This window comes from Stenella coeruleoalba (genome assembly GCF_951394435.1).
Source record: "Stenella coeruleoalba genome assembly, chromosome: 15".
Classification (NCBI taxonomy): domain Eukaryota; kingdom Metazoa; phylum Chordata; class Mammalia; order Artiodactyla; family Delphinidae; genus Stenella; species Stenella coeruleoalba.
In genome coordinates, this window is record NC_137161.1 from 54,660,227 (window position 1) to 54,680,456 (window position 20,230).

Genomic DNA, 20,230 nt, shown 5'->3' on the forward strand with positions numbered 1-20,230 from the left:
TGCATGTGTATTTTTGAATTATGGTTTTCTCTGGGTATATGCCCAGTAGTGGGATTGCTGGATCATATGGTAATTCTATTTTTAGTTTTTTAAGGAACCTTCATACTGTTCTCCATAGTGGCTGTATCAATTTACATTCCCACCAACAGTGCAAGAGGGTTCCCTTTTCTCCACACCCTCTCCAGCGTTTGTTGTTTGTAGATTTTCTGATTATGCCCATTCTAACTGGTGTGAGGTGATTCCTCATTGTAGTTTTGATTTGCATTTCTCTAATAATTAGTGATGTTGAGCAGCTTTTCATGTGCTTCTTGGCCATCTGTATATCTTCTTTGGAGAGATGTCTATTTAGGTCTTCTGCCCATTTTTTTTATTGGGTTGTTTGTTTTTTTAATATTGAGCTGCATGAGCTGTCTATATATTTTGGAGATTAATCCTTTCTCCGTTGATAGGTTTGCAAATATTTTCTCCCATTCTGAGGGTTGTCTTTTCGTCTTGTTTATGGTTTCCTTTGCTGTGCAAAAGCTTTGAAGTTTCATCAGGTCCTATTTGTTTATTTTTGTTTTTATTTCCATTACTCTATGAGGTGGATCAAAAAAGATCTTGCTGTGCTTTACGTCAAAGACTGTTCTTCCTATGTTTTTCTCTAAGAGTTTTATAGTGTCTGGTCTTACATTTAGGTCTCAAATCCATTTTGAGTTTATTTTTGTGTAGGGTGTTAGGGAGTGTTCTAATTTCATTCTTTTACATGTAGCTGTCCAGTTTTCTCAGCACCACTTATTGAAGAGACTGTCTTTTCTCCATTGTATATCCTTGCCTCCTTTGTCATAGATTAGTTGACCATAGGTGCGTGGGTTTATCTCTGGGCTTTCTATCTGGTTCCATTGATCTATGTTTCTGTTTTTGTGCCAGTACCATATTGTCTTGATTACTGGAGCTTTGCAGTATAGTCTGAAGTCAGGGAGTCTGATTCCTCCCGCTCCATTTTTTTCCCTCAAGACTGCTTTGGCTATTTGGGGTCTTTTGTGTCTCTATACAAATTTCAAGATTTTTTGTTCTAGTTCTGTGAAAAATGCCATTGGTAATTTGATAAGGATTGCATTGAATCTGTAGATTGCTTTGGGTAGTATAGTCATTTTCACAATATTGATTCTTCCAATCCAAGAACATGGTATATCTCTCCATCTGTTGGTATCATCTTTAACTTCTTTCATCAGTGTCTTATAGTTTTCTGCATACAGGTCTTTTGTCTCCTTAGGTAAGTTTATTCCTAGGTATTTTATTCTTTTTGTTGCAATGGTAAATGGGAGTGTTTCCTTAATTTCTCTTTCAGATTTTTCATCATTAGTGTATAGGAATGCAAGAGATTTCTGTGCATTAATTTTGTATCCTGCAACTTTACCAAATTCATTGATTAGCTCCAGTAGTTTTCTGGTAGCATCTTTAGGATTCTCTATGTATAGTATCATGTCATCTGCAAACAGTGACAGTTTTATTTCTTCTTTTCCAATTTCTATTCCTTTTATTTCTTTTTCTTCTCTGATTGCCGTGGCTAGGACTTCCAAAACTATGTTGAATAATAGTGGTGAGAGTGGACATCCTTGTCTTGTTCCTATTCTTAGAGGAAATGCTTTCAGTTTTTCACCATTGAGAATGATGTTTGCTGTGGGTTTGTCGTATATGGCCTTTATTATGTTGAGGTAGGTTCCCTCTATGCCCATACTCTGGAGAGTTTTTATCATAAATGGGCGTTGAATTTTGTCAAAAGCTTTTTTTGCATCTATTGAGATGATCGTATGGTTTTTATTCTTCAGTTTGTTAATATGGTGTATCACATTGATTGATTTGCATATATTGAAGAATTCTTGCATCCCTGGAATAAGTCCCACTTGATCATGGTGTATGATCCTTTTAATGTGCTGTTGGATTCTGTTTGCTAGTATTTTGTTCAGGATTTTTGCATCTATATTCATCAGTGATATTGGTCTGTAATTTTCTTTTTTTTCTAGTGTCTTTGTCTGGTTTTGGTGTCAGGGTTGTGGTGGCCTCATAGAATGAGTTTGGGAGTGTTCCTTCCTCTGCAATTTTTTGGAAGAGTTTGAAAAGGATGGGTGTTAGCGCTTCTCTAAATGTTTGATAGAATTCACCTGTGAAGCCATCTGGTCCTGGACTTTTGTTTACTGGAAGATTTTTAATCACAATTTCAATTTCATTACTTGTGATTAGTCTGTTCATATTTTCTGTTTCTTCCTGGTTCAGTCTTGGAAGGTTATACCTTTCTAAGAATTTGTCCATTTCTTCCAGGTTGTCCATTTTATTGGCATAGAGTTGCTTGTAGTAGTCTCTTAGGATGCTTTGTGTTTCTGCGGTGTCTGTTGTAACTTCTCCTTTTTCATTTCTAATTTTATTGATTTGAGTCCTCTCCCTCTTTTCCTTGATGAGTGTGGCTAAAGGTTTATCAATTTTGTTTATCTTCTCAAAGAACCAGCCTTTAGTTTTATTGATCTTTGCTATAGTTTTCTTTGTTTCTATTTCATTTATTTCTGCTCTGATCTTTATGATTTCTTTCCATCTGTTAACTTTGGGTTTTGTTTGTTCTTCTTTCTCTAGTTCCCTTAGGTGTAAGGTTAGATTGTTTATTTGAGATTTTTCTTGTTTCTTGAGGTAGGCTTCTTAGCTATAAACTTCTCTCTTAGAACTGCTTTTGCTGTGTCCCATAGGTTTTGGATCGTGGTGTTTTCATTGTTATTTGTCTGTAGGTATTTTTTGATTTCTTTTTTGATTTCCTCAATGACCTCTTAGTTATTTAGTAACGTATTGTTTAGCCACCATGTGTTTGTGATTTTTACTTTTTTCCCCCTATAATTCATTTCTAATCTCATAGCATTGTGGTCAGAAAAGATGCTTGATATGATGTCAGTTTTCTTAAATTTACTGGGCTTGATTTGTGACCCAAGATGTGATCTATCCTGGAGAACATTCCGTGCACCCATGAGAAGAAAGTGTAATCTGCTGTTTTGGGATGGAATGTCCTATAAATATCGATTAAATTTATCTGGTCTGTTGTGTCATTTAAAGCTTCTGTTTCCTTGTTTATTTTCATTTTGGTTGATCTGTCCATTGGTGTAAGTGAGGTGTTAAAGTCCCCCATTATTATTGTGTTACTGTCGATTTCCTCTTTTAGAGCTGTTAGCAGTTGCCTTATGTGTTGAGGTCCTCCTATGTTGGGTGCATGTATATTTATAATTGTTATATCTTCTTCTTGGATTGATCCCTTGATCATTATGTGGTGTCCTTTGTTGTCTCTTGTAACATTCTTTACTTTAGTCTATTTTTTCTGATATGAGTATTGCTACTCCAGCTTTCTTTTGATTTCCATTTGCATGGACTATCTTTTTCCATTCTCTCACTTTCAGTCTGTATGTGTCCCTATGTCTGAAGTGGGTCTCTTGTAGACAGCATATATTTGGGTCTTGATTTTGTATCCATTCAGCAAGCCTGTGTCTTTTGGTTGGAGCATTTAATCCATTCACGTTTAAGGTAATTATCAATATGTATGTTCCTATGACCATTTTCTTAATTGTTTTGGGTTTGTTTTTGTAGGTCCTTTTCTTCTCTTGTGTTTCCTACTTAGAGAAGTTCCTTTAACATTTGTTGTAGAGCTGGTTTGGTGGTGCTGAATTCTCTTAGCTTTTGCTTGTCTGTAAAGCTGTTGATTTCTCCATCGAATCTGAATGAGATCCTTGCTGGGTAGAGTAATCTTGGTTGTAGGTTCTCCCCTTTCATCACTTTAAGTATATCATGCCACTCCCTTCTGGCTTACAGAGTTTCTGCTGAGAAATCAGCTATTTACCTTATGGGAGTTCTCTTGTATGTTATTTGTCATTTTTCCCTTGCTGCTTTCAATAATTTTTCTTTGTCTTTAATTTTTGCCAGTTTGATTACTATGTGTCTCGGTGTGTTTCTCCTTGGGTTTATTCTGTATAGAATCTCTGCTCTTCCTGGACTTGGGTGGCTCTTTCCTTTCCCATGTTAGGGAAGTTTTCAACTATAATCTCTTCAACTATTTTCTTGGATCCTTTCTCTCTCTCTTCTCCTTCTGGGACCCCTATAATGTGAATCTTGTTGCGTTTAATGTTGTCCCAGAGGTCTCTTAGGCTGTCTTCATTTCTTTTCATTCTTTTTTCTTTATTCTGTTCCGCGGCAGTGAATTTCACCATTCTGTCTTCCAGGTCACTTATCCGTTCTTCTGCCTCAATTATTCTGCTATTGATTCCTTCTAGTGTAGTTTTCATTTCAGTTATTGTATTGTTCATTTCTGTTTGTTTGTTCTTTAATTCTTCAGGGTCTTTGTTAAACATTTCTTGCGTCTTCTCGATCTTTGCCTCCATTCTTTTTCTGAGGTCCTGGATCATCTTCACTATCATTATTCTGAATTCTTTTTCTAGAAGGTTGCCTATCTCCACTTCATTTAGTTGTTTTTCTGGGGGTTTTATCTTGTTCCTTCAGCTGGTACATAGCCCTCTGCCTTTTCATCTTGTCTATCTTTCTGTGAATGCGGTTTTTGTTCCACAGGCTGAAGGATTGTAGTTCTTCTTGCTTCTGCTGTCTGCCCTCTGGTGGATGAGGCTATCTAAGAGGCTTGTGTATGCTTCCTGATAGGAGGAACTGGTGGTGGGTAGAGCTGACTGTTGCTCTGCTGGGCAGAGCTCAGTTAAAGTTTAATCCACTTGACTGTTGATGGGTGGGGCTGGGTTCCCTCCCCGTTTCTTGTTTGGCCTGAGGCAACCCAGCACTGGAGCCTTCCTGGGCTCTTTGGTGGGGCCAATGACAGACTCTGGGAGGGCTCACACCAAGGAGTATTTCCCAGAACTTCTGTTGCCAGTGTCCCTGTCCCTACGGTGAGCCACAGCCACCCGCCCCCCCCCCACCCCCGCCTCTGCAGGAGACCCTCCAACACTAGCAGGTTATGTCTGGTTCAGTTTCTATGGAGTCACTGGTCCTTCCCCTGGGTCCCAATGGGCACACTACTTTGTGTGTGCCATCCAAGAGTGGAGTCTCTGTTTCCCCCAGTCCTGTCAAAGTCCTGCAATCAATTCCCACTATCCTTCGAAGTCTGATTGTCTAGGAGTTCCTCCTTCTGTTGCCGGACCCCCAGGTTGGGAAGCCTGACGTGGGGCTCAGGACCTTCACTCCAGTGGGTGGACTTCTGGGGTATAAGTGTTCTCCAGTTTGTGAGTCACCCAACCAGCAGTTATGGGATTTGATTTTATAGTGATTGTGCCCCTCCTACCATCTCACTGTGGCTTCTCCTTTGTCTTTGGATGTGGGGTGTCTTTTTTGGTGCGTTCCAGTGTCTTCCTGTCGATGATTGTCCAGCAGCTAGTTGTGATTCTGGTGTCCTCGCAAGAGGGAGTAAGAGCACGTCCTTCTACTCCGCCATCTTGGTTCCTCTCGATACTGTTTTTAATCATTCTTGTTGAGAGTTTGCAGCTGACAGCTCCTCCAGAAGTAGTATTCTTAAAAGCTGCACTGAAATTATTCACCTCATGTAAAAACAAGCGCGATTTCCATCTAATATGGGTAATTACTTTTACAGTTAATTAAAAGCGCTCTCATTAAACTCCTGCTGTGATGCCGATGCATAGCTCTTATTTGCAAACAGACCCTTAGTTTGAGCTCACCTCTGTGACATATTGCTCCTACCTGAGAGGGGGCTGCCTTCCTCAGTATCGAATTTAATTGTGCTGAGCCGGCAGCCCTGGCTGCTGCCAGCTTGCTCGCATCCCCTGATAACCAAGCTGCAAAGAACGTGACGTGAAGAGAACAAAGTAATTCATGGGGCTGAGGGTGTAATTCTCCAAGAAAGAAGTAAAAAATTCTAAGATGAATGCCCTGCTATCTTTATTTGCATAAAAGCTGGGTTGGAAAATAGTTTTATCGTCTTTCCTGCTACTCCCCACCCCTCAAGGAAAATATCCCCCCCTCCTCCTTAAAATTCCTCCAAACATTTATAAAGTTAAAACCATTGCTTTCTGACCTAGCCAACTAGACTACTCTCTTGGTTGAATGGATTTATGTTTAGATTTTGGTTAGTTTACATACATTTTTTGCCATTTGTATCATTTCAGGAGAAATAGCTCTTAAATTCTCAGCCTTCTTTAGGTTTAGATTGAAACCTTAGTGTTTTCAGAATATCCTGTACCTGGAAACAGGGAACTCCGTCCTGCTCAACCTTAGATACAAACTAATAAAATGCCTCCTCAAATGATCACATTCCTGGTAAGTAATTAAGGCTTATTAATTAAAACATAGTCATTTGAGACAAATTTTGAGGGAGCAGAAAGACTGTGATATTTCAAGTTTACAGACCCGATGAATTGGATGTTCTAAGATATTGCTTCGAGCTTTTGATATTTTTCATTGTTATTTGCTACCATCTGCTGGCCATGTATGGTATTGCAGGGGCTGAGCAAATTTGTGAATGAAGATGTTATGAAGTGCGTGAAATATGTCAGTGCAGACCTTGTATACTATTCTTCATGTATCAAGTGACCTTATTTGAATCTTAGTCCTTGGAGTTGAGTGGACACAGACTGAAGAATTCAGCTTAAAGGCACACATGATGTCACATTTGCACCAACTCTTGTTGCAAGACTACACAGTTACTGAACTTTTAAAAAAGTTGGGCAGAATAATTACCCTTAAATAAGGCAATTAAATTTAGAACATTGATCTAAATACTCAGATTCCAGGACAATATAGGGTATTGGGGAAAGCCTAAAATACATAGTAGGTAGACCAGATGGATTTCAATCCCTCTTATAACATTAACTATCAAAGCCAATTCCCTACTTTCTCTCTCTCTTAGATACTGTTTTTCTTTTTTTTTTTTTTTTTTTCATCTTCAAAATGGAAACATTGGGCCAGTGGTCCTTATGGCTTGTAGTTATTTTCAGAGTCTGAGCCTTTGTGAAGGTCAAAAAAATTAAAGACTCAGGATGCAATAAATCACAGATAATGTTCTAAATTCTAGACTCTCAACTCACATTGGTTGGTTTGTTTTAAATTAGAAGTAATTGTAATGCTCAGAACAATAAGAAATATAAGTGTCCAAACTATCAGAAAAATTGCTATTGAAAAGGGAACCAGAGGTCCCTTAAAAAACTACAAATAGAACTACCATACAACCCAGAAATCCCACTACAGGCATATACCCTGAGAAAACCATAATTCAAAGAGTCATGTACCCCAATGTTCATTGCAGCTCTATTTACAATAGCCAGGACATGGAAGCAACCCAAGTGTCCATGGACAGATGAATGGATAAAGAAGAGGTGGCCCATATATACAATGGAATATTACTCAGCCATAAAAAGAAACGAAATTGAGTTATTTGTAGTGAGGTGGATGGACCACCATCACTGTCTGTCTTACAGAGTGAAGTGAGTCAGAAAGAGAAAAACAAATACTGTATGCTAACACATATATATGGAATCTTAAAAAAATAAAGGTCATGAAGAACCTAGGGGCAGGATGGGAATAAAGACACAGACCTACTAAAGAATGGACTTGAGGACGTGGGAAGGGGGAAGGGTAAGCTGGGACAAAGTGAGAGAGTGGCATGGACATATATACACCACCAAACGTAAGGTAGATAGCTAGTGGGAAGCAGCCACATAGCACAGGGAGATCAGCTTGGTGCTTTGTGACCACCTAGAGGGGTGGGATAGGGAGGGTGGGAGGGAGGGAGCTGTAAGAGGGAAGAGATATGGGGATATATGTATATGTATAGCTGATTCACTTTTTTATAAAGCAGAAACTAGCACACACACACAAAATAATAAAATTTAAAAAATAATAAAAAAGTGAAGTATTAAAAAAAGAGAGAAACTGTTTATCATTGAAGGGGAGCAGAATATGACACCCCAAGATATGCTTCTTTGGCAGAAGGATTGTTAGGGGATGGTTATTTTTGAGAGGCTAATGATACTGGAGAATCTCTGAAAACAGAGTAGAAGTTGCCCTTTTGTGAGGGAAATTTACATTGAGAAGGAAAATCTCCATTTGTAAAGGTGTCTCCCTCTCTGTAGAGAAGGAGGGCTCCAAGTCTCTAGAAACTCTTATCCATGGAGAAGGCAAGGACTTAGAGCTACATCCCAACCATACGCTTGTTTACTGTGCTTTTCCTGGTCACCACCCATGACCGGCCTCCCCCGCCCAGCATCTTTTATCTTTAGCTGGAGACGCTACTAGACGTGGTGGATGGGCCATTTTTGGCCCATGTGTATGCACATGCCCCCGTGTACAGGGGGCAAACATGTTATTAAACTTCTATTTCTTTTCCTCTCCTTATCTGTCTTTATTACAGGGGGGTTTCAGCCAAGAACCTAGGAAGGTAGAGGGGAAATTATTCTTCCTCCCCCCACCCCATATAACATTGATTAAGAATTTAAAATGCACTTTTGAGTTCTTTTTTGGAGTGTGATGACGAAATGTACTGTTTCTTAATGTTATAAACTGTCTCGCCGGAGTGTTTATCTTCGGTTTGAAAAGGAAGCTCAAAACACTTGGATTTCTTTCCTCAGTAAGAGTAGTTGATCATAAGCCCTAGTTGGACTTGTTAGGTGAAACTTTGGCTGCGTTTCCCCCAGCTCCCAAGAGATGACGTAAGCTGCAGGTATTCCCGTTGAAACACTCTGGGACTTTGTGTCTGAGTCCAAGAGAACAATGGCGTGTCAGAAATACATTAGCCTTACTTAACTCTTACATCAAACATCAGGACGCTGATCTTTTCTTTCCTTTGCCCTTCCAGTATTGGTAACTAAAATCATTAATTTTAGGACAGTTCCAGGGACTGTCCTCTGAAAACACAAGGGACCATGGGCGTAACAGCAGGACTGTTGTCAGCAGGGCCGTGCTCCCTCAGAAGGCTCTAGGGGAGGATCCCTCCTACCTCTTCCAGCTTCTGGGGGCTCCAGGCTTGTGGCTGCGTCACTCCCGTCTCTGCCTCTGTCTTTACATGGGCTTCTCATCTCTCCGTCTTTTTTCTTTTAAGATTTTTTTGATGTGGACCATTTTTTTTTTTAAGTCTTTATTGAATTTGTTATAATATTGCTTCTGTTTTATGTTTTGGTCTTTTGGCCGCGAGGCATGTGGGATCCTAGCTCCCTGACCAGGGATCAAACCGGTACCCTCTGCATTGGAAGGTGAAGTCTCAACCACAGGACCGCCAGGGTAGTTCCATCTCTGTCTCTTAAAAGGGTGCTTGTCATTGGATTTAGGACCCATACAGATAGTCCAGGACAATCTCATCTCAAGATCGTTAATTACCTCCTCAAAGACGCTATTTCCAAATAAGGTCCCATTCACAGGTTCCAGTGGTTAGGACATGGGCATATCTTTTGGGGAAACTATTCAACCCGTTATAGGCTCCTAGCTTCTAAATCTTCCGAGGCCTCTGGAATCTCATTGGTGGACATTTCCCTCCACCTGTTCATGGGGACCTTTACCTTCTGGGCTCTTCAGAGCTGTGAATGATACAGATCCACGATCCAGGATGATGGTGCCCCCGCATTGTGGGCAGAAATAACCCTGACCTATAAAAATCATCAGAAAGAACCGACACACAAAGCGCAGAAGAAAAGAAAGGTCTCTTGGGAGATGAAACAGCTTCTGAAAAGAACAGACACGCACGTGCTTTGATGTCTGAAAGCCAGAGAGAGATGTCAGAAGCCTTGGGGGAGAAAACTTTAAAAATAGAACTGCTTTTAAAGTTGTCAGTACTCCACTCAGAACTGGGTCTCCCAGAGACTTTTGGGGGTTGCCATCAACGACAGCTAACGTTTCTCGATGGCTTGGTGTAAGCTAAGACCCTTGTCGATATGCCTCACAACAAACGAGGCAGCTGTTATGATTATTACCTTTATTTTACAGATGGAGAAGCTGAGGCACCGCTGGTAGAGCCCAGTGATATGGACCCAAGTAGCATGACTCCATAGCGTGTGCGGGTTTCCATATACTTTGGCAGTTGATCACTGTTCAGGGTTTTCCAGCTACAGAAAGGAGCATGGCTGACTCCTCTAAGGAAATTGATTGCTTGGTGATGAGTCCAGGACTCCAAATTCATACTTAACTCTTAAGTAGTTGAGCTCTTCTCCAAGCGAAGTACTTACTCGACTCCTCTGGTTTGGAAAAGGTCAGGTCGGAGCCCAGCTGCAGACACCCGCTTTCCGTGGAGTGATCCGAACAATAATTTGTTCCTGCCAGAGTGACATTTTTCCAATTTGAGTCCAACATTGTTCAGAAGCAAGTGCATGTCCCCTGGGGTGCCTCCAGAGTCATTCTGCAGCAGATGACAAACCAACAGTATCACCTAAATAAAAAATCCAGCGTGGGTTTAGGAAATTAATCCTGACAAGAATAAATTGAATAATCTCCGGGAAATGGCAAGAGATTGGATCCTGCCAGATGGGTGTTTCCTGCCCCTTGTGTGGGTCCTTGGTGCAGATTAAAGAACAAAAACCTGCCTTGGGTTTATTGGTTCGTTCGTTAGTTGATTAACACCTGCCATTTCTGCGTGGGTAAGTCAAAGTCGGATCTGGACTCATCCTTGCAAACTCAACATATTTTCACTCAAGGAAGGAAAGAAAATGCGTGCTTCCCCTGGTCAGAATGGCATCAAACAGACAGGGAACTGCTTTTTCCTACCTTGTTTCTAGATGGCATCTCCTAGCTTGAAAACAATCCACGCTTTCATCACTCCCATACCAAATTAATCTCTACTTTCTCTTCATGTTCTTTAGAGGACGAATTCAAAGAGTTCTGAGTAAGTGGTAGGGACACTTCGCTGTCTCCATGTGCAAAGGTCAGTCAGAGGTCACAGCCATTAATTAGGAGTTTGAGTGAGAAAATCATGAGTCCTATGACTGTACCTTACAGTCATCCGGGAACTGGTCTTAATCTTCTGGGGCTGCCATAGCAGAATACTGCAGACTGGGGCTTAAACAACTGAAATTTATTTTCTCCCAGTTCTGGAGGCTGGAAATCTAAGATCAGGGTGGTAGCACGCTTGAGTTCTGGTGAGCGCTGTCTTCCTGACTAACAGACAGCACCTTCTCTCTGTGTCCACATGTGGCCTTTTCTCGGTGCTTGGGTGTAGAGAGATCAGACAAACTCTCTGGTGTCCCTTCTTATAAGGGTACTAATCCTATCAGATCAGGGTCCCCTCCTTATGACCTCATTTAACCTTAATTACATTTTTAGAGGCCCATCTCCAGATATAGCCACCTTGGGTTTAAGAGCTTCATCCTATGCGTCTGGGGGACATGAACATTCTATCCGTAACACTTATTAAAATGTGGGCTCTGATTCAGGATCTCTGGGGTGGGGCCTGAGATGCTGCATTTAACAAGCTCCCGGATGATACCCTGGTTGCTGGTGGGGGAGACCCCTCTTTGAAGGGCCAGTTTCTCATATTGCCTCGATGTTACAGATGAGGGAACTGAGGCTTTGAAAGGTGAAGTCACTTGCCTAAGGCTCTCCAGCTATTGGATGGGAGAGCCGCACTTTCAGGGAGGGAGTCTGATGCAAGGACTGAACTGTCCCCGCCCCAGAGATTCAGATTCACTAGGTCTGGGATGGGGCCCAAGAATACACAGGTGGTGCTGCTGCTGCTGGTGTGGAGACCACACTTGGAGAATCCCAGCTCTACTTCTTCTCTGGGTATTCTTGCATTAGATGATTCTCCATTTCCACAGCAAGGAAAAGGCTGAGACATGTGGCCTGCAGTATCCAGACTGACCAACCCTCTTGACTTAAATAAAATAAAATCACCTGAAAAGGATAGAAAGTGCCTGGTGTCAGGTGTCCCTTCCAGGTGTAGATTTAAGCTCTGTGTGGCCCACAGTGAGTTATCAGCTCACACCTGTCAGAATGGCCATCATCAAAAAAATCTACAAATAACAAATGTTGGTGAGGATGTGGAGAAGAAGGAACCCTCTACACTGTTGGTGGGAATGTAAGTTGGTGCAACCACTATGGAGAACAGCATGGAGGGTCCTCAAAAAACTGAAAATAGAACTATCATACGATCTAGTAATTCCACTAGATTCTGGTGGAACCTAGTAGTTCCACCAGAAACACTAATTCAAAAAGATACATGCACCCCAATGTTCATAGCAGCACTATTCACAATAGCCAAGACATGGGAGCAACCTAAGTGTCCATCAGCAGATGAATGGATAAAGAAGATGTGGTACATATATACAATGGAATATTACTCAGCCATAAAAAAGAATGAGATAATGCCATTTGCAACAACATGGATGGACCTAGAGAAAATCATGCTTAGTGAAATAAATCAGACAGAGAAAGACAAATACTATATCATATCACACATATGTGGAAGCAAGCAATAGGTGCTGAATGCCTGTCTTTTGAATGAGTAAATAAATATCACAATTGCTTGTGTGTGTATCTGCCATGTTGTCTGACTGGGGAGTTTCTTGAGGGTTGAAATCATCTTTTTTTTTTGGTTTTTCTTTCACCTTTACATTCCAAAGCAACAAGAAAAAACAATAAAAAGTAGGTATGTGATAAATGTGGGTGGATGATGGATGGATAGATGGACGGATGGATGGATGGATGGAGGGAAGGATAAAAAGTAGACAGTGATGTCTTTGAGTTGAAGGGAGATAGATTTGACTATCCCAGATCTGGAATGGGAGAGAGAAATTAAGTCCAGTTAAGGGCAGCCTCTGCTGATGTGAGCAAGGTGTCTGGGGGCATATTATTTTATGAGCCATCAGCTTCTCTTTGTTGTGGCCTCTGATCCACAGCTTTTGCCTTCACCCCACATCTGCATGTAATAAAGCTTAGTTATGACATCCATATGTCTCTAACGCAAACACCAGGGCATATACTTCTAAAAAGCGCTATAAAGAGCAGTGGCTCGAGAAGCAGCCGTTAAGAGCGTGAGCTCTTTATTATTTTAAAGGGCATTTCAACGACACCACTGAACATTCTCTGGCCATAAGTCTGACTCCTGTCCTTTCTCTTTCTTTTCTCCTCCTCTCAGGATATCAAAGTAGACTGCAATACCTGTGTGGAAATAGAGGACAGAAAGGTAAGTCAATATTTTTCATCTTTTTGGTTTCAAGCAAAACGAAAACTCTGTGATTTAAACCCAGCTGTTTAAGGCGTGCCTTACTGGACGACGGCTTGCAAAGGTGATTCATGTGCTGGTATCACTTGAAGACAATCATATTTTTAAATGGCTGTTTTTTTAATCTTCGCAATCTGTGTTAGACCTGATAACTTCAGTGAAGATGGCATAATGTAATTGTGTTAAAAAGTTAGCGTTGATTTTTATCTCAGTCGTTTGCTTCTTTTCAGGAAAACAGCTCATTTATCCTTAACTCGTTTCACATTTTAGTTGAATCTTATGGGTGATTATTATATATAATATGCCACATACTACATAGAATTATAGAGCATTGCATATATTACAGAATACATACTCTTGGGCTTTTCAGGGTGTATCCTGAAAAATATATCTGATCTATACACTTTGGCTTGATAAAGAGCCTGTCCTGATTTCCATCATGACACAGTCACATGAGCAGTGACTTTCTATGATATAAATTTGTTCACATGATGTTTTGCCGGGCGGGGGGGCAGGAAAGGGAGGTGGTTTCCTGCATATTTTAAAGTTTTCCCCCGTTTATCTTCTTGTTACACTTGGTGTGGACCCCCTCAGGAAATGCAACTGCTAGACAATTGTTCTTCACTTTAATATTTTCGTTCTCCCTTTATTGACCAGAGTTCACAGAAGTTTCCGTGGTAGCGCGCATCCGAGCAGATCAAATTTTACCTTTAAAGCCTTGGATAAGAAAAGGTCAAATAACTGAATTGAGGGTACATATCTCCTGGCTACTTTTGACACCGTTCCACAATTCTGAAAGATGTTCCTCTGTGCAGCTGTACCTTTATTGTTGAAGGCGGTTATTATTTCAAGCAGAGGTTTTTCAGCCTTGATTTTGTGATAGCTTGGTCATCCGCTGATTAATAAGGTGGTGAGGACTTCTCAGAACAAAATTTGCTTTTAAATAGAAGACAGTTGCCACACATTATTTTAAGGAGCCTTAATCTCCTCACTTTGAAGGGAATTATGATACAGTATCTTAAATTCGAGCCACACGATCTTAACTTAGTTCCAGTTGTGTGTCTAGTTTGCAGAAGAGGTGTTTCAATTCACATTTACGTTCGCTGCGTCTTGATGTGCTGGTATCCCTGCACGCATGCATTCTGTGAGTTGGAGAAATGGAATTTAGGCTGAAGAGGTGTCTCCAGTCTTTTTTAATCTCTTCCCAGTGACTCTGCTCACCACGTCCCAGTGAAAGCATGTTCCCTGCCCTGCTTCCAAAGTTCAGGATGTCTTCACTTCTCTTGGATTTTAATGGAATTCACAAGCATGTTTCTGTCTAGATTTTTGGTTTGTTTGTTTTGTTTTACTTTCTTTGCCAGTAGTGTTTGAAAGATACCAGGAGGACTGTTAAAGCAACGTCAGCTCTGTCACCAACAAACGAGTGAACAACCAGGATAACCTCTGGGCAATGCCAGCCCGCCGCACAGCTCCATTCCATAATAACTATCCAAACTGCCTTTGGTTCATGTATCATGACGATAATGACCCCTCCCCGCCCCAAGACTATGGATGTTCTCTGGTGATGGCGCAGGGGAAGAAATCATAGGTGATCGTTCTGTACATAACTTCAGCTGTTCTCAAAAAAGACTAACACAGACAGAGACTCATACACACACATATGCATTTCTGTGCTGTGTCACAGACTGTTGGGTTGAGTCAGACACTTCAAATGAAGCCTTGTATCTGGAGGGCTGTCCTGTTGTTTTCCAGCCTTGACCACACATGACTGATTGTTACCAAAAGAGGGGCCCGGCTGCTTGCCATTCTAAAGCCAATAAAGAGGAAAAAGTTTGGTGGAAAGGAAAGTTTGCTTTGTTTCGGAGGCTGGCAACCAGAGGGGTGAGTGGTGGGCGTGGACTCAGGTCCAAAGGCCAGTTCTGCGCCTCCGCCCCTCGCCAGCAATCAGTGGGCAAGAGCTTTTCAAGGCGAGCTTCTGGGGTGCACGGGCGGAGGGAGGGGCTACCTGCAGAAAGAGCACAGTCAGCTCTGACAGTCGTCCTGAAATTGGTCCTGTGGTGGGTCTGGTCGGCGTCATCTGGACTGTGCTAAGTACAGTTAGTCTTCAGTTCCAGGGTCGGTTTCTTCCCATTTCTTTGAGGCCAGTTCTCAGAATTGTGGCAGCTTATGTCATGGCTGCAGCCTGGCCATCATGTAGTTAACTTCTGCGCCTGGTGGGGTTTTGGTATCTATAAGACAGCTCACAGGATACGGCTCAGAGTGTTATCTACGGCCCTTGAGGAGGAACTATGGGTCCTTGACTTTGCTCCATGACTAAACTACTACGATTTGGTCTTGTTTGACTGTTTTCCTTTGCTTCTGCGTTTTCTCACTTCTCTGATGGAACTTATTCTTTGACTAAAGTTGTTCTATAGACAAAAGGCAGACGGAGGACGTGGGGTGGGGGAAGGACCACAGGGCCCTGCTCTGTTTCACTAACCCTTTCACTGTCTTTAACTGGGGATGACTCCTAGCAACACAAACCACCACAATGCCTACTTCCATTTTTGCTGTCTTACACTCTAATGCTTTTTATTCCCTCTGTTCGAGAGAAGGGCTTTGCTTCCTCTGAGTTCTGTTCTGATGTTTTGTTTTGTTTTTTAATTTTATTTTTGTGATTCTCACATCGGGGCTCTCCCTTCTCTGGATCTCCTAATGTGGTTGGAGGTGGGGTGAGGTGTTGGAGATGGCTGTGAATATCAGGGTCCTGTCTCTGGGGAAATCAGGATGCAGCCTGATCATCCCGGAGGGCCAGTGTCCTCCACCCTCAGCAGAGGAGTGCCGGTATCACCCCTCCGGTCAGTGATGTGGCGTGAGGTCACGTAGGCAGACAGCCGGAGTCCTCTTCATCCACGGTCTGGGATGCAGCTCTGGTACTTCTGTCACCCTGACGTATAATTATGAAATTGCACCATCGAAGTGATGACACTCGCTCCTGCGTGTATGTGTGTGTGTCCCTCTCCATTCATTCCGAATGCTTCTGGCAAAATCAGTAATTTGATAAAGTGGAATTGAAGTGACAGGAAATGACAGAGGTGCCAAAATAATAAGTCAGCCTGCCTCTGAAGAGGCAGCCCCTTGGCCCGTGTGGATTTTTACGGAATGCTGAGTGCTCTGAAGGAGAACCAGCAGTGTTTTCTTTAAAGCTCAATTTCCTTTAGGCTTAACGTGATACCTGTTAGACTGGATGGCTTCCCAAGAATTACTTTCTTTTTCCTTTTCCTTTCACCTCCCTTCCTCCTTGGCTACCTCTCTTCCCTATATTCTGTATATAGGGATATATTTGTATGCCTACATCCGTACCTTTTTCTGAACTATTTTGGAGTATCTTCTCGATAGAAGAATTTTAGAAAACACAAGATCTCAAGTTTTCTATAGGGTCTAATAGGGTCCCTCCCCACCAGACCCGTCCAATTTCAAGCCTCATCCCATTCTCTTCCACTCGGTAGGGCCATTTACCTTGAGATGAGTCATTTTCCCATTGAATCCTAGACCGGATGTAATGATGGGAGATAAACGGTGAATTTCAAGCGGCGGAGAGAGCCCTCATCTTAATGAAGAGCCATAGACTCGCTCTTCCTGGTCTGTGCACCGTCTGTACTCCATCCGAGACTGTTGACAGAAGGAGAGAATCTTTTTTTTTTTTTGCTCTTCATTTCTCTGTTTTTCTGTATCCTAGACGCCTCTTTTCCATAGGCAGACAGTAAGCTCACTGTCTTTTGGAGAACGTTGCCCGGTTGTTCATAGAGGGATTCATGGTGTGTACCAGAGAGTGGTTTCATTTCACACTTCTCTTTTGCTTCCAAGCCCAGCAATGAGCAGCGCCCCTGTGACTGGACCTGCACTTGGATGGCTTCCTGCCTGTTTCCTAAAATCACCCAGAGGATGTCACAGGGAGATCTGAAAGGCCGGTAGCGTTTTTCCCCCTTAAGTGGGAAGCAGAGCTCAGGTGGTTTCCTCCCACAGGCCAAGGCCACGGAGCTAATGCAGATTTAGCAAAGGTGATGGGAGGTCACCCGTCCCTGGGGGCAGCTGCACGGCCCTGAAAAACCTCCTGCATGTGACATTTACATGACCCGTGTTGCTGACGGAAAACAGAGGCATTTAAGTTCATTTTTATTTGTGGTGTAAAATCCATTTGAATTTCAACACTATTATGAAGACCACGATTCAGGTGATGAGAACAGAGGCTGATGGATCAGTCAGGGGGAGCATCTGTCAGAGGAAATGAGAGCCCATTTGTCAAAGGCTATAAACACAGACAGGGCTTCCTCTCCTCACTTACCGCCTGGCCTGGTGCGGTTAAACAGTTTCCCATCCACTCTAAAATTGCATGGAAGGCGTTTGAGCGGTTTTCAAAGTTAAGGAGCCTTTCAGATTGGGTCTGAGTGAAGCTGTGCTCGTGATTGGTGATGCTATGGTGCCGTGGTAAATACTAGGAGTTTGGAACTTTTCCTGTTGCAATCCTTACTCTGGACCAGGCATTCTTAAGTACCTCTGGATACTCACAGCAGCTGATGTGCGAGGCACCATCATTATCCCCGTCATACAGGTGAAAAAGGGAAGCTCAGAGATGTTAAGTGATTTGCCCAAGATCACTCAAGGTGCATCATAGGCTAGGGTTTAAACTCAGAGATTCTTATTTTGGAAGCCGTGTTCTAAGCCCTGATGCTCTAGTGCCTTACACACACACACACACACACACACACACACACAAAGAATCAAATGTGTAGAATATGAGAATCGCCCTTTCCAACTGATGAATTTGTACCTGAACTGGTAGCTTCACCCATTGCCAAGTAAATAGTCTAGTTTTGAGTCTGGGCATCCTTTCGGCCCCCATGTTTTAGCTGTAGCTGGCTCACAGTGGAGATTGATCAGAGCCTTGTCAAGCCTGACCTTGCGGAGAGCCGCTGGCACCTGGCCGTGGGGCTGCCAGGACTTCTTCTGGTCTTGAGGACAAGCGACAGTGGCACCAGGACGCAGTTCTGGCTTCAGTTTTCAACAGACCCAGTTCGGTTCCTAACTTTTGCATTTCTAGCAGCTTCTATGCGTGGATTAGAAATTACGTGCTCAAAACACAGGAGTTTACAGAGTGCAGTTGTTAAAACCATGGGCTCTGGAGCCGGGAAGTCCTGGGCTTTAATCCGAGTTCTCTCACGTAGCAGCTCTGTGACTTCGAGAGCCTTTCTTACCTCAAGTCCCTGTCTATTTTCACATCTGTAAATTGGACGTAATAAAATCCACTTGAAACGTTGATTTGAGGAATTGACAAGATACTACTACAAGGCAGTGTATATAGTGCCTGGCCCAAAACAAGAACTCAATCAACTGCAGCTACCTTTATTTTTGTTTCTGCTAGGGCCCACACCCACAGGCATTCCATGTCATTTATAATCAAATTCCTCTTAAAAAATGAGTCCCCCAGAAAGTGTTATGGGGGCTCAGAGAAATGGGCAACCAATGGGACCTAGTAGGCTTTGAGAATATTTTACAGAAGAAGAGATGCTTGGCCTACGTCAGGAAATAACAAAGTCACCTAGCTGCCGGGTCCAGGCAGGACTCACAAGTTAGTGAAGGGAGACAGAGGGTGATTGTAGAGTAATATGAAACGTCGCGGCAGCCTTGAACTCAAGAGCAGTGGCCCCACGTGCAGGGGCTTCTGTACAGCGCCTGTTGCCACGTGGAGTGTAGGGTCAGTGCTGCCATTTTCTAAGCCAATCTGGAAATCTGGATTTAATATAAAACTACTCATTTTAAAAACACTGTGCAAACCAAGTAAAACACGTATGCAGAAAAGAGTCAAGAGACTTGCCGGCTTGAAATTTACAAGCCAAGTCTCAGTGGATTAGGAAGAGGTCTTGTGTGCGTAATCTCAGGGGCGGGGTCTGTTGAAGGCTCTCTTGGCAGAGGGAACAGCATAGGCGAAGACACAGAGGTGGGAAAGAACGTGGTATGTTTAGGAGAGATCAAGGTCCAGCATGCGTGTCCAAGAGTGGCCAAGGGGGGACTGGCGCAGTGAAGGTTATGGAGGGTGTTGTTTGCCACACCGATGGACTGGGGTTTTGTGTCAGTCTCCTTCCAGGTGGAAGAGAGAGTAAGGGAGGGCAGGTCCTTGCTGGATGGGGCCAGAATGGTATGGAACCAAGGAGGCATCTGAAACTTTGGGTGACTAAGTCAGCCACAGAGGGAGTCACTGAGGGAGGAGGGAGAGAATGGGGACAGAGCACAGAGATGGAGCCAGAGGCTGGCCCTGGTGGAGTGCAGGGATGCAGGGGAGATGAAGGCTTTGGTTAGAACAAGGTGATATCAGCCAGGACTCTGAAAAATAGTGGGGCTGGGTGGCCAGCCAGGTGCCCTCCTTTTAAAGATGTTTGATGAAGGAGGACCATGTTTCCTATGGTCCAGCATTGCCCAAGGATGAGACTAAGATTTCAGATGATGGATGAGGTATCTGCAGGTCAGATCACCTAGTGAAGAAGTGATGCAGTTATTCTCTTGTCAATTATTTTTCAGACCTTGGGATTACATCAAGGAGACATAATTTGTTTTTTTTTTTGTTTTGTTTACTTTTGTTTTGTTTCCTTTTGTTTCTGTAACAAACCCAGAGGTCTGGCACATTTGCTCATCTACCTTTTTAACCAAAAGACCCAGGACCCTTGACAAACAATTCTAATATCTAGCTATAATTTAGTAACATTGTTTTACTTTTGAATGAGGGTTACATTCTTTATATGATAAAGGACATTGCTCTGTCCTTTCATGTCAATAAACTATTTTCTTTTTAAAAATTCTACTCATGATTTTTAAAAGTAAGCTTAAGTCTATTAAGGACAAAACAATTGAGTTAATTTAATGAAAATCAGATGGATGTAGAAAAAGTGTGCATACAGATTGCAGATAACTAGCATTTAGGAAACACTGTTCTCTACTGGTGGGTTTGCAATCAGGGAAGAAGTTTGGGTTTGGCTTTGAGACGTTTCAAACTCTACTCACCTGCAAGGTTTACCAGAAGGGGGCAAGGATGAA

At 42.5% G+C, this 20,230-nt stretch overlaps 1 protein-coding gene across 2 annotated transcripts in view; it reads left to right on the forward strand.

The window, feature by feature from the left end:
• RBFOX1 (RNA binding fox-1 homolog 1) overlaps positions 1 to 20,230 on the forward strand; it is a gene marked incomplete at both ends in the record, with an annotated part of 1,077,914 nt that overhangs the window by 144,428 nt on the left and 913,256 nt on the right. For both annotated transcript variants that reach the window (XM_079944057.1, XM_079944063.1), the window contains one exon: positions 13,076 to 13,123. In XM_079944057.1, the coding sequence (XP_079800183.1) occupies positions 13,076 to 13,123 (48 nt within the window). The remainder of the gene's footprint in view (positions 1 to 13,075; positions 13,124 to 20,230) is intronic.